The following is a 14,364-nucleotide window of genomic DNA, read 5'->3' as shown; positions in this document are numbered from 1 at the left end:
TTGACCACGTGCTGAAATCTTTCCCTTCTATGTAACATCTGTGTAGAAAATATTGTTAAAGCAAAGTAATCCATTCATAGCTAAGACTGGAGTCAAAAAAGAGAAACTCCTTGGACTTGAAATGGTAAATCTTTTCTTTAAAAAGAAGAGGAAAGGAAAGAAAATGCACAGGAGAAGCAGGAGAGGCTGTAGCCATTTGGAGGCTGAGGCCCAGGTCTGATGTTGGCTGCACAGTGTTGCCTCCAGCTCGCTGTCTGCCTGCAGGGAGTAGTTTACAACTCAGAACACACTGGGGAGAATTCTCTCATGGAAGGTCAGTGCAGAACCAGAAATTAGCATATACCTGAGGAAATTTTATACCACGAATGTAAGATAATACAATTAATGGAAGAACCAAGGGAACAGTGATAATAGAGCATCTGAAAAGGATTTTAAAATACATATACCTCAGAGAAATAAAGAAGGAATTGTTACAAGAACAATTTCAATACTTGGAAATAAAAAAAAGTAATTACCGAAATTAACAATTCAATACATGGGCTGAATATACAAGGTGTTGAACAGAAATTGCAAAGAGTGATGTGTGTGCATGCATGCACGTTCATCTCTCACACACACACACACACACAAAGAGTGAAACTTCAGCACACCAAGGATAAAGAAAAAAGAGACAAGTGGGACTTCCATGGCGGTCCAGTGGTTAAAACTCCGTGCTTCCACTGCAGGGGGCATGGCTTTGATCCCTGGTTGGGGAACTAAGATCCCACATGCTGTGCTACCAAAAAAATAAGTAAAATAAAATAAAATAAAAAAGAAAGAAAGAAAGAAAAAGAAGAACAGGACAAGCTGCCAGAGAAAACAGATACATCACAAATTACTTATACATAAATAAAAATTAGACTACGTCGGATTTCTTGTTAGCAGCCTTTGGTACACAAAGATAATGAATAAGAGCTTTAATGTGCTGAAGGAAAATACCTGTGTAATTTAAGCACTGAATTCCATACCCGGGAAAATTATCTTTTGAGAGAGAGAATGGAACAAAGAAATTTTCAGACACACTTAGAGAATTTTCCACCTTTGCAGAAAGAATTACTAAAGGATAATATAAGGAGAAAAGTGAATCCAGGAGGAAGTAATAAAATGCCAGAAACATTAATGAAGATAAGTCAATAAAACACTTTAGTAGGGACTTCCTTGGTGGTGCAGTGGTTAAGAATCCACCTGCCAATGCAGGGAACACGGGTTTGAGCCCTAGTCCGCGAAGATCCCACATGCTGTAGAGCAACTAAGCCCACGAGCCACAACTACTGAAGCCCGCACACCTAGAGCCCGTGCTCCGCAACAAGAGAAGCCACCACAGTGAGAAGCCCGCACACTGCAACCAAGAGTAACCCCTGCTCACCGCAACCATAGAAAGCCCGCGCGCAGGAACGAAGACCCAACGCAGCCAAAAATAAATAAATTTATAAAGAAAAAAAACTTTGGTAAATTTAAATAAGCTTTGATTTGGTGGAGTTGGGAGAGTGTCTCTGAACAGCAAGCTGGGAGTAAAATCCTCTGGGAGAGGAACAACAGAACCTCTTCTGGCTACTTGAAGTAGAAAAGGAATCTATTAAATGACATAGGATAAATCGCAGAAACTGCAGGTGGGCCAGAGGCTCGTGCTTGAGGCTATATGGCAGAAGCAGTGCACAGACAACAACACTGCAGGACCCCACACAGGAGAATTCCTGTGATGCCTGTTGCCACCTCTGTTAGTCACGGGCATGTCAGCTCTCTGTATTTCAAGCTGGATGTCTACCACTACTGCGGCTGGAAGGGGTTTCATGGTGCTTACTTCTTGAGCTCCCTTCCTTGAATAAAATCTTATGGGGTCTGACTGATCACACGCATGTGCCCTGGATGCAAGGGAGGCTGAGAATGTGAGTTTCTGGTTTCTGCCTTGGGGAGACGTGAGCTCAAAAGATAAGAAGTTCCTCCAAACTTAGGAACTTAGGAAAGGTGTTAAGAAGATGCTGAGTAGCCCCTCCCAAAAGATGAAAATGTTCTGCTATGGGCGGGAAAATAAAGTTTAAAAAGAAAAACATTTATCATTTATTCAATGATAAAATACATTTATACAACGATTATATATCTGTTAGGAAGTTGATGACCCACTCAAACTGGGTAATTTGAAAAGAGTTTATCAACACTAATTATTTGAAAGGAAAATAAACCTTTTGCAATTATGATAAGAAAGATCAACATTAGGGACAAAAAGGGATGAGAGATTATGACTATATACACAAGATACTTTTAAAAATCATAATACGTAAGAGATGCATTGCCGGTATTAAGAGGATGGAGTTCAGATTTATTTGCCTCCTCCTATTATAAATCACCCTGCAAAAGTAAAACGTCAGGAAACAGAAATATGAAATCTATTTCAAGTAAAGGAGACTTCTCTGATCCTCAGCCACAGTATGGGAAGATACATAAACAAGTGTGTGTGTATGTGTGTGTGTCTGTGTGTGTGCACATGTCCTTTTCCAACTGAAAGTTATTTTCAAATTGGACACAAAGAAAAAAAAAACAAATTTAGTTATATTCTGCTTGTAAAAGACACATGCTCAAAATGCTTGAATACACTATATATAAAATAGGTAAACAACAAGGTCCTACTGTATAGCACAGGGAACTATATTCAATACCTTGTAATAACCTAAAATGAAAAAGAATATATATGTATAACTGAATCACTTTGCTGTACGTCTGAAACTAACACAATATTGTAAATCAACTATACTTCAATAATAAGGAAACAAAAAACCAAACTGCTTGGAAACAAAAAAATTGATAGTAAAAGGACTGACCAAGCAAAGACTAACTAAATGAAAACAAGTGTAACTATATTAATATCAAAATAGACTTTAATGAAAGAGTAATAGAGAGAGAGTTTATCATAAGTACTACAAATTAAGTTGGCTGGTAAAACATTATTTCTGAGTGTGTCTGTGAGGGTGTTTCTGGAAGAGCTTAATATTTGCATTGGTGAACTGAGGAAAGAAGATGACCCTCCCCAGTGTGCGTGGGCGTTATCAAATCCTTTGAGGGCCCAAATAGAACAAAAAGGTGGAGGGAGGAAAAATTCACTCTCTCTGCTTGAGCTGAGACATCCGTCTTCTCCTGCCCTCAGATATCCACACTCCTGGTTCTTGAACTTTTATACTCAGACTGGGACTTATAACACTAGCCTCCCAATTCTCAGGCCTTTGGACTTGGGCTGAATTATACCAGTCTTTCCTGGTTCTCCACCTTGCATACAGAATATCTTGGTACTTCTTGGCCTCCATAACCATGTATATACATATATATATATGTATATATATATGGGTTCTGGAGAACCCTAATTAATTCACTCATCCATGATTTAAAAAACATCTTAGCAAGCAAAGTATAAAGCATAAGTTCCTCAACTTGATAAAAAAAATTTACAAAAAAATTTACCACTAACATCATACTTAATGGTTAGAAACTCAAAGCTTTCCTGCTAAGATCAGGAAGGAGACAAGGATGTCCCCTCTCACCACTTCTTTTAAACATTGTATTGGAAATTCTAATTATGCAATTATACAAGAAAAGGAAATAAAAGGTATACGGATTGGGAGGGAAGAAATACAACTGTCTTTGTTCACAGATGATATAATCATCTATGTAGAAAATCCAAAAGAATTGACCAAAAAACCCTCCTGGAACTACTAAATGATTATAGCAAGGCTGCCGTACACAAGGTTAATATTCAAAAGTCAATTGCTTTACTATAGCAGCAATAAACAAGTAGAATTTGAAAATAAAAACACATTAACATTTACATTAGCACCTCCCAAAATGAAATACATAGGTATAAATCTAGCATAATATGTACAAGATGGGTATGAAGAAAACTACAAAACTCTAGTGAAAGAAATCAAAGATGACCTAAATAAACAGAGAGATAGATATTCCATATTCATGGATAGGAAAAAATATTGTCAAGATGTCAGTTCTTCCCAACTTAATCTATACATTCAGTACAATCCCAATCAAAATTCAAGAAAGTTATTTTGTGGAAATCAACAAAGGGATTTTAAAGTTTATATGCTGAGGCAAAAGACTCAGAATAGAGAACTCAATATTGAAGGAGAACAAAATCAGAGGACTGACACTACCTGACTTTAAGACTTACTATAAAACTATAGTACTCAAGACAGTGTGATATTGGTGAAAGAACAGACAAATCAATGAAACAGAATAGAAAGCCTAGAAATAGACCCACATAAAGACAGTCAACTGATTTTTGACAAAAGAGGAAAGGCAATACAATGGAGCAAAGATAATCTTTTCAACAAAGGATGCTGGAACAACTGGACATTTACGTGCAAAAAAATTAATCTAGACACAGATTCTGTACCCTTCACAAAAATTAACTCAAAATAGACTATAGACCTAAATGTAAAACTATAAAATTCCTAGAAGAGAACACCTAGGTGACACTGGTCATGGTGGTGATTTTTAAAATACAACACCAAAGGCATGATCCATGGGAAAAAAAAAACCAAACTGATAAGCTAAAGAAAGAATTGATAAGTTTGACTTTATGAAACTTAAAAACGTCTGCTCTGTGAAAGAGAATGTCAAGAAAATGAGAAGACAAGCCGCAGACTGAAATATTAGCAAAAGACAAAAAGGATAAACATAAAGGATTGTTGTTCAAAATATACAAAGAACATTTAAAACTCAACAACGACAAAAACTCAATTTAAAAATGGGAAAAAGGCATGACTGGTCCCTCACCAAAGAACATATATACATATACATATATATATATATATATACACACACACAGATGGGAAATTAGCATATGAAAAGATGCTCCACATCCTATGTCCTCAGGGCAATGCAAATTAAAACAGCAAGACATCACTACACACCTATTAAAATGGCCAACATCCAGAACACGGACAACACCAAATACTGGCAAGGATGTAGAGTAATAGGAACTCTCTTTCGTTGCTGTTGGGAATGCAAAATGGTGCAGCCACTTTGGAAGACAGTTTGGTAATTTCTTACAAAATGAAACAAATCCTTGATATTTACCCAAATGAGCTGAAAAATATGTCCACACAAAAAACTGCACACTGTGTTTACAGTAGTTTTACTTATAATTGCCAAAAAGTGGAAGCAACCAAGGTGTCCTTCAGTAGGTGAATGGATAAACTGTGGTACATCCAAATGATGGAATATTACTCAGCACTAAAAAGAAATGAGCTCTCAAGTGAAATGAAGCCAATCTAAGAAGGCTAAATACTACATAATTCCAATTATATGACATTTTGGAAAAGGCAGAACTATGGAGACAGTAGAAAGATCAGTGGTTGCTGGGAAAGGTGAATATAGAGAGAACAGAGGATTTGTGGGGTAACAAAGCTATTCTGTATAATATGTAATGATGGATACATGTCATTTTACATTTGCCAAAACCCAGAGAATGTATAACACCAAGAGTGAACCCTAAGGTAAACTATGAATGTTGGATGATAATGATGTCAGTCTAAGTTCATCAACCGTAACAAATGTACCATGCTTGTGTGGGTGTTGATAGTGGGGGAGGCTATATATGCATTTGTGGGGCAGGGGTTATATGGGAACTCTGTGCTTTCTGCTCAATATTGCTGTGAACTTAAAGCTGCTCTAAAAAATAATAAAGACTATTTAAAAGGAAAAAACATAAATGTTCTACACAGAAGAGTCAATTGGATATGTCAACAATTTCTAATATATAAACTCTAAATTATAATTTTGATGAAAACTTAGGCAATCATGTATTTTAAAATATTATCATACTGAAAAAAATTGAATTTTTCAGAAAAATGCAGTAATGAGGTCTTGCAGATAGATATGGCTAAGGCATTTATTAAAATATCTGAATAAGTATTGTAATAAGAGTAATTAGTTTGCTTGTTTTGTTTTTAATGTTTGTAAAAGTCATATAAAGGTTTTAAAATTATGTAGATGTAGTGGATAAATATTTTTAGTTTTCAGAAATAACTTTTCAGTGAAAATAGTTTTTTCTTAACTAAAAAAAAACCCCCACCATTATAATAGATTCAACTTGTTACTCAATAATAATTTCTTTGAAAATGTCATTGAAAAGGTTTTTTTTGTTTCTCTGCTCTGCCAACCAGAATCACCCTGACCTAAGTGTTTTTTCCATAGTTCTGGTTCCTGTTTGCTTGTTCACATCTGGACAGACTGATCTCTCATGACTCTCACTGAGAAGTGGAAAAGAACATTCCCAGAAGCCTCTAGAAACCTTTATTCACGCTCTTTGTGCAGATACAGATCACACACTGTGAACCCGTCACTGGAAGGGTGATGGAATGTAAGTCTAACTTGGGAACTTTACCTGAGGCCTTATCTGTGTGTGGAGAGGGACTAAGCACTGGTATCTAACAAAGTCAGGACTCTATTAGGGAGAAAATGGTGAATAGAGGCTAGGAGGCTATCGATAGAATCTACTACACGTCATATTTTGCAAACATTGCTACCAAATTTTATTCTGCTTATGAGATAATTTTATTGTCAATTTATGAATTAAATTCACAAAGTGAACTTTATAAAACAGATTACATATTGTCATTCAGCTCAATGTTTGTTATTTCCCTGAAACTCCCTCTTTGACCCATGGGTTATTTAGAAGCATGTTGCTTAATTTACAAGTTTTTGGAGATTTTCCTGTTATCGGTTATCGATTTCTAGTTTGATTCAGTTATGATCGCAAAGCATATTTTACATGGTCTTTTTATTTTTTATTTCATTTTTTTGGCCGCGCCACATGGCTTGTGGGATCATAGTTCCCTGACCAGAGATTGAACCCGGGTCCCTTGCAGTGGAAGCACAGAGTCTTAACCACTGGATCACCAGGGAATTCCCTGGTCTTACTTGTTTTAAATGTTAATGCTACTTACATTTAATGTAATTACTGATATGTTAGGATGTAAGTCTGTCATTTTATTGTTTTTTCCTGTTTCCCCTTATCCGTCTTCAAGTGGGTTATTTGGACATTCTTCAATATTCCATTCTGAATTATCTATATTTATGAGTATATCTCTTTAATATTTTCAATGGTAACTCTAGGGATTGCAATATACATATGACGTTTATTACAGTCTACTAGTATTAGCATTTATCTCTTCAGGTGGAATGTTGAAACTTAACCACCATTTAAGTCCCTTTATCCCCGTCCCCCCATGATACAGTTATCTTAAATATTACCTCTACAAGCACTGAGAATGTCAGATAATGCTATAATTTTTTATTGTAACTTCTAAACGACAAGTATAACTAGATGTTATACCTGTCTTCCATAACCACAAGCTCAACGTGCGCACACTACTCATCACTCAACATCTAATCATCCATGAATTTAAGACCAACCACTTTCCCATACATTGTGCATTCCATACATACATCTGTGATCCCTGAAATTCATCTGATACTTGTTTCTCTTTGGGAGTCCGACCAAAAACCTGATATGCCTCTAACTAAGCACAATCTCTGAGATCTATATTCCTTTCCCTTTCCTTTTCTTTTCAACTCATTCATGTTGTTTTATAAGTACATTTAGTTCATGAAGTAGTTTTCCCAACTGGACCATAAATTTCATGGCAGTGGGTTTCTATTCATTTTGTATATTCTTCTAGGACCTGCTGTGGTATCCTAGTACTTGACAGATAACTACAAATTCCCTGCCCTTTCCATGTTTACTGATTTTAAAAAAAATTCATCTATCTATTGCATCCACTAGATCAGGCACCAAATCTTCCACAGAACTTCTTGTTCATACATCTAGCACTAGCACCCAAAATACTGGCCCATAAGGAACTTGAGCTGCTCCAGAAGAGCAAAAATTCTGAGGTAAAAACTCCTTAACCTTAAACAGTTTGCTCTAAAAAACTCTCTGTAACATCCTTAGAAATCACTTTGTCTCAGATATGTAGCCATGCACAGCTGTCAGGTGTCCTCTGTGCATCCATTCTTACACACACACACACACACACACACACAGTACTCAATTACTCCGTTTTAGAACAGGAATAATTTATTTCTATGAATATGATTTTAATAATATTCCATAAGTACTTAGTAATCAAAGTTTTCTCCAAATCAGGAAAAAAACCAAAGTAATTAGCAAATATTTTATGTGTGTGTATATATATATATACACACACATATAATTTTTAAAAATCTCTTTCTGTGATTAGATTTAACTTTTAAGTGATGGAAGCAGTGAAGAACTCAATGCCAAAGCACATTTTGATAAGGCTTTTTCAGGGCAATTAATTTAATTTCTTGAGAATAGAAGTCACACTTGCTCCAGTTCCACAAGGACTCCACCACAGTCTTTAGGATGGAGAAAAATCACTGGTTTTCCGTGTGCTCCTATTTTGGCCTCTTCACTTAGAATACGAATCTTCTTGTCTTTCAAATCCATCACAGCTGCATTTATATTATCCACCTTGAGAAAAGGAAATAAATAAGAACACATTTGAGATCATAAAAATACCAAATTATAATACCGTAAGGCTTAGAAGAAACTGCGAGCTCTCTGCCTTTGGGCAGAACCATTCTTAAACCAGCACAGAAATAAGCTTAATACTTCTAGAGAAGGAGAAGTTGCTAAATTTTCCTAGGTAAGCAAGCACAATGCTTAAGAACTTTCACCATTAGTAAACATTTCTTACAACCTAAATAATGTATGCTACACTTCATAGCATGTTCGTCTAGCAGTATTGTTGACGATACTGCATAAATTGTTTTTCCTTAGAGCCTTGGGTTCTTCATTTATAAGAGGGACATGAGGCCTGCCATATAAATGGCCAAGAGATTAAAATAACAGATAAGAAGCTTTGAGCACAGTTTATAGAAGGTACTCAGCAAATATGAGTGCTTCCCTGATCTCCAAACCTCTCACCTGACAAACTGTCTGGTTATTACTTTTGAGATTAGAACTTCATATACATGAAAATCACTATTAAACTGTCACCAAAATGTTTTTCTCCATTCTAAAAAAATGCAAACATTTATAATTTTGCAAGTCTTTTCTAAAACATTTCTATTTTCTTCATCCTTATTAGCAGTCTAGGAAAGGAGCAAATCTGTTTCTAACTACCTGATGGAAGAGTAATTCTCCTCTGTCTTGGAAAATCATCCTCCTAGACTTGGAGCCCAGTAAGTGGATAGAAAGGGATAGTAAGAATCCCTGTATTCCTAGCCAGTCATACATCACCCTGGAGTTTAATGATCTAATAGCATTACAAACAATAATAAAAAAAAATCCAGAGAGAATAACACCCATGTACCCAAATATAGATTTAACAAATGTTCATATTTATACAATCTTACTTTCAAAGAGCCCAGGATTACATACTGGATTCTAAAACTGGTCAAACCACTGATAAGGATACTAAATGTTACTATAAATAAACTATAATTTCTTCAGAGTACATTCTACTTGTACATTCCTGACAATGTTTCTTTTTAAACCTGATAGCTATTTCAAAGTCATGCCCAGACTATGATGGTCATTTCATGCTATTTTGAAATAGCTGGTCTAGTCTCATCTTTCTCAGAACAGTAGGATTCCTGATAGCTTCCCTTTTTGTATCTGCATATAATGAATTTCATTCTACTGAATTTGACTTCTTTTTCCATCTTCCCAAAGTTAGTCTAAATTCAGTCTTTCCATTTAAAGATAATTTAAAAATTATACAGTACATGAAAATTTAAACATACAGGTAGAGCTAAGAACCCCTTGACTACCACTAATAATACTTCCTGCTCCAGAGGTAACTACTGCCCTCAGTTTGATGTATGCTCTTCCAAATCTTAAAATATATTTATAATCCTTACATATGTATGAAGTAGTAAAGAATCTGGTTTTGTCTACGAGGGATCTGGCCTTGACTTCTGGGAGATAATTTTTGTAACCTTGATAGGAGTGTCTTTGCCCTTGACTTGTGGGAGATAACCTATATAACCTGATAGGAGAGTCTCTGTTTAGGGTAGAAGCTGACCAATCTGGATCTTAAAGTAGAGCTGGCCATCATAGTCTTAGGGTAGGGGCTGGCCATGCCAGAAACCATGTGATTTAAGGTAGGAGCTATGGGTCACACGGTATCAGCTGATCTGAAGACTGAGTTGAACCATGTGGGCAATCAATCTATCGACCATACCTAAGTAGTAAAGCCCCAAGAAAAATTCAACATTTCAGTTTGTGTGAGCTTCCCTGGTTGGCAATAGTCAAGGCATACTGTCACACATCAATGCCAGAACGGTCACGTGTCCTGAGGAGAATGGGAGCTTTGCACTTAGAGCCCTCCCAGACGCTGCCCTCTGTGTTTCTTCCTTTGGCTGTTTTGGTCTGTATCATTTCTCTGTAATCAACCATAAGAATGAGCGTAATAGCTTTTGGGGAGCTCTGTGAGCATTTCTAGGGCGTTATTGAGCATGAGGGTGGTTTTGGAAAACCCTAAATTTGCAGATGATACCGAGTAAGGGTGGTCTTCTGGAGGACCATGTGTCCTCTAAACTTCATAGCTGGCTCTGAACTTTGCAGTCTGGCTAACTAATATGTATATCAATTAAAGTTTATATATACACACACACACACACACACACATACATTGTGTGTGTGTGCATGTGTGTACAGGGGTACATGATGCTTTCTGTATGCATTATTTGTATTTGCTTTTTTATGTAATATATCTTAGCAATTTTTTCATGGTAGTACATATAGGTCAACAACTTTTAACCTACTACATAGTGTCCTAACTAATTACTTTATAGAAATACGAAAGGTGACCTAATCATTCCCCTACTAATAAACATTTAGGTTATAAGAAGGGAAATCTGGACTCTTCTTAATGGTTAGACGATAACTTGTCCTTCTCTAGTGTTGCCTATTGAACAAAAGAGTTTGGTGACAGTTCATGGACAAGATTCCACTGGCATTTGAAGGCATATGCACATAGCAGGGACTGGTGAAGATAGATAAAAATATGTTAAAGCAATATTAAAAGATATGGAAGACAGATTCAGATATTCTAGCAAAACTGAGCTAAAGAAAGAGAGACCAGATGGAGTGACAACAGCAATATTTGAATAGATAACTGATAATTTTCCATAACTGAAGAAAGACTTGAGTCCTCAAATTAAAAGTGCACCTGAGAATAAAGCAGGATAAATAAAGACAAACCAATACCTATACATATAATAGAGAAACTGAATAACATCAGTGATACAGAGAATATCTGAAGAGCTCTCAGGGAAAAACAACAACTCCCTACAATTGAACTGAACAAATTCTTACTAGTAGGAACAGAGACCAGAAGATACGGGAGTGATATCAAAGTACTGAGGTAAAATTATGTCAGTCTAGAATTTTAAACTAGCTAAGTTATCATTCAAGACCCCTGCTTACACACACACACACACACACACACACACACACACACACACAACTAAATGACAACAAAAAGGCTCAAAGGAGATATACCAACCAGCAGCAATTGTGTGCCCATTATTGGGATTTTAATTCAAACACACTATAAAAAGTTATACAAGAACAAATTTGAATACCTACTAGGTATTTCATGATATTAGAGGATTACCATTAATTTTGTTTTAGGTGCCATTATGGATTTGTATAAATACATAAAAAATGCAATAAACACATACACACAACTAAAATATTTATGGATGAAATTACATAACGTCTAGAAATGTCTTCACATTACCATAAGAAAAGGGAAGTGTGATAATGTGATGGAGGGAGTATATATGGAATAAGATTATCCATGAATTGATAACTGTTGAAATTGGGTTTTGGTACATAAGAGTTCATTATATGACTGTCATTTTTTGTGTTTGAAGTTTTCTGTAAGTTAAAAGAATTAAGGCTAACTACTAAACAAATCGAACTAGAATTTGTAATCTCTAAAATAGCAGAGGAAGAAAGAATTAAAAAAAAAAGTTTCTCAATTCAATAGAAGGCAAAAAGGAAAAAAGAAATAAAAACCAAAAAAAGTTAAAAAGTTCAAGTACATTAGTAGTTATTATAAATGGAGACAGGTTAAATTTATGAATTATAAAATGAGATTATACGAATATAAAAATTTTTAAATATATTTGTTGATTGAGAGAGATATACTTAAACAACAAAAAAAATTTAGCTACATGCTCCTTTTTAGAATATAAATGTCTTCTAGGAATAGACCTAAAGAAAACCACACACACAAGAAAAGAGTAAAGGGATGGATAAAAGATATACCAGGTAAATATTAACCACAAGAAAGTGATATAGCAACACTAATATCAGATAAAACAGAACTTAAAAGGAAACATACTAACAGAAGTAAAAACATATACAACCTAAAAACAATCGACCAAGATGATAAAACAATCTTGAATCTTCATGTACCTAACAGTATTGCCTTGAAAAATAAAAAACAAACTAAACATGCATACCTCTCAGTAGCTGACACATCAAGCAGATAAAAGGTTATTAAGGATAAAGACAAGTTGTAATAGTTCTTTGAATATTCTGGATATGTCCTTTATCAGATATATGATTTGCAAATATTCTCCCCCATTCTACGAGTTGTCGTTACACAAAGGTTTTTAATTTTGATGAAGCTGAACTTATCAACCTTCTTGTTTATCACGAGCTTTTGGTGTCATATCTAAGAAACCATTGCCTAATCCAAGGTCATGAAAATGTACACCTATGGTTTTTTCTGAGTTTTATAGTTTTAGCTCTTACGTTTAGGTCTTTGATCCATTTTTGGTTAATTTTTATATGGTATTATATAACTTTGGGGGATTTTTTTTGAAATGCTGTCTTAACCCAGTTTTGAGGCCCTGGTAGAGGCTGGTCAGTTCTCATTCTGGAGCAACTGATTAAGCCCGCATGCCAATCACCTCCGTTATCAGGCTCTCATATCCTGGGGCCAGTATGTGCCCACCTTAGTTGCTGCAGAGACAGGTACCAGACAACTGGGTACAGTCCCTATGCCCCAGAGCCCACAGAATTACTCATATTAGCTAATCTACAGGGAACCCATGAAACCTAGCTAACCCCCCTCCACTTGTCCCACTCAGCTACCTTCTACAGCTCCAGTTGCTGTTACCCTGTCCCCAGTACAACCCCACATGCCCTACCTGGCAGCCTTCTCTCTTTTGGAGCTGTAACAAAGAGTTCTGCCTTTCACCTATCCAAGTGTCACTGTGTTGTGTCCAGCTATAAAAAGAATCTTCATATTGTGTGAGGTAAGGGTTCCAATACATTCTTTTGCATGTGGATATCCAGTTGTCCCAAAGCCATTTGTTGAAAAACTATTCTTCCCCCACTGGAGGGTGTTGGTACCCTCACTGCAAATCAAGTATGAGGGTTTATGTCTGACTCTTAATTCTAGAGTAATCCGTTGATCTCTGTTTCTATCCTTATGCTGGTACCACACCATTTTGATTACCTTTGATGGTAGTAAGTTTTAAAATCAATAAGTGTGAATCCTCCAACTTTGTTTTTCTCTTTCAAGATTGCTTTGACTATTTGGGATCCCTTGCATTTCCATGTGAATTCTACAAGTAGTTTGTCCGTTTCTGCAAAGATGCCAGCTGAGAATCTGATAGCAACTGCACTGAAACCGTAGATTAATTTAGGGAATACTGACATCTTAACAATGCTCAGTCATCTGATCCACGAACACAGAATACCTTTCCATTTATTCAGGCCTTCTTTAATTTCTTTCAACAACGTTTCATAGTCTTCAGAGTACAATTTTGACAGTTCTCTTGTTAAATTTATTCCTTAGTATTTTGTTCTTTTTTTTGTTTGTTTGTTCTTTTTGATGCTATTGTAAATGAAATTGCTTTAATTTCATTTTCAGATGTGTCTTGTTTTATTAATCCAGATACATAATATTTGCATTTTAACTACTGTTTAATCCAATGAAACTTAATGTAATACTCATATAGTTAAATTGAAGTCTATCATCTTACTTTTTTTGTCTCATTAATACTTTGTTCCTCCTCTCCTGACCTCTTGTTTAAACATGTATTTTCGTAGTGTTTGATTTTATCTCCTTAATTACATTTTAGTTATCTCTTAATTTTCTTATTGATTGCTCTAGAGTTTACAATGTATATTTTGATCTTATCTGAGTCTACCATTGCATGTATAATATATGAAACTTACAATAGTATACTTCCATTTGCCCAACTCCCATCCTTTATACTACTGTCATAAATTTTACTTCTATGTTATAAACCCTACAATGCATT

The 14,364-nt window shown here is 35.6% G+C and overlaps 1 protein-coding gene across 2 annotated transcripts in view; it reads right to left on the bottom strand.

Moving 5' to 3' along the window:
• MCEE (methylmalonyl-CoA epimerase) overlaps positions 1–14,364 on the bottom strand; it is a 35,700-nt gene that overhangs the window by 1,737 nt on the left and 19,599 nt on the right. Inside the window, exon 3 of one of the 2 annotated variants that reach the window (XM_067699060.1) lies at positions 8,105–8,539. The exons of the other annotated variant lie outside the window; for it this stretch is intronic. Within the exon in view, the coding sequence (XP_067555161.1) occupies positions 8,387–8,539 (153 nt within the window). The 3' untranslated portion in view covers positions 8,105–8,386. Of the gene's footprint in view, positions 1–8,104; positions 8,540–14,364 lie in introns of those variants that run through there. 2 annotated transcript variants of the gene reach the window in all.

This window comes from Pseudorca crassidens, chromosome 1 (genome assembly GCF_039906515.1).
Source record: "Pseudorca crassidens isolate mPseCra1 chromosome 1, mPseCra1.hap1, whole genome shotgun sequence".
Lineage (NCBI taxonomy): Eukaryota > Metazoa > Chordata > Mammalia > Artiodactyla > Delphinidae > Pseudorca > Pseudorca crassidens.
This window is presented reverse-complemented; position numbering and strand designations above follow the sequence as displayed.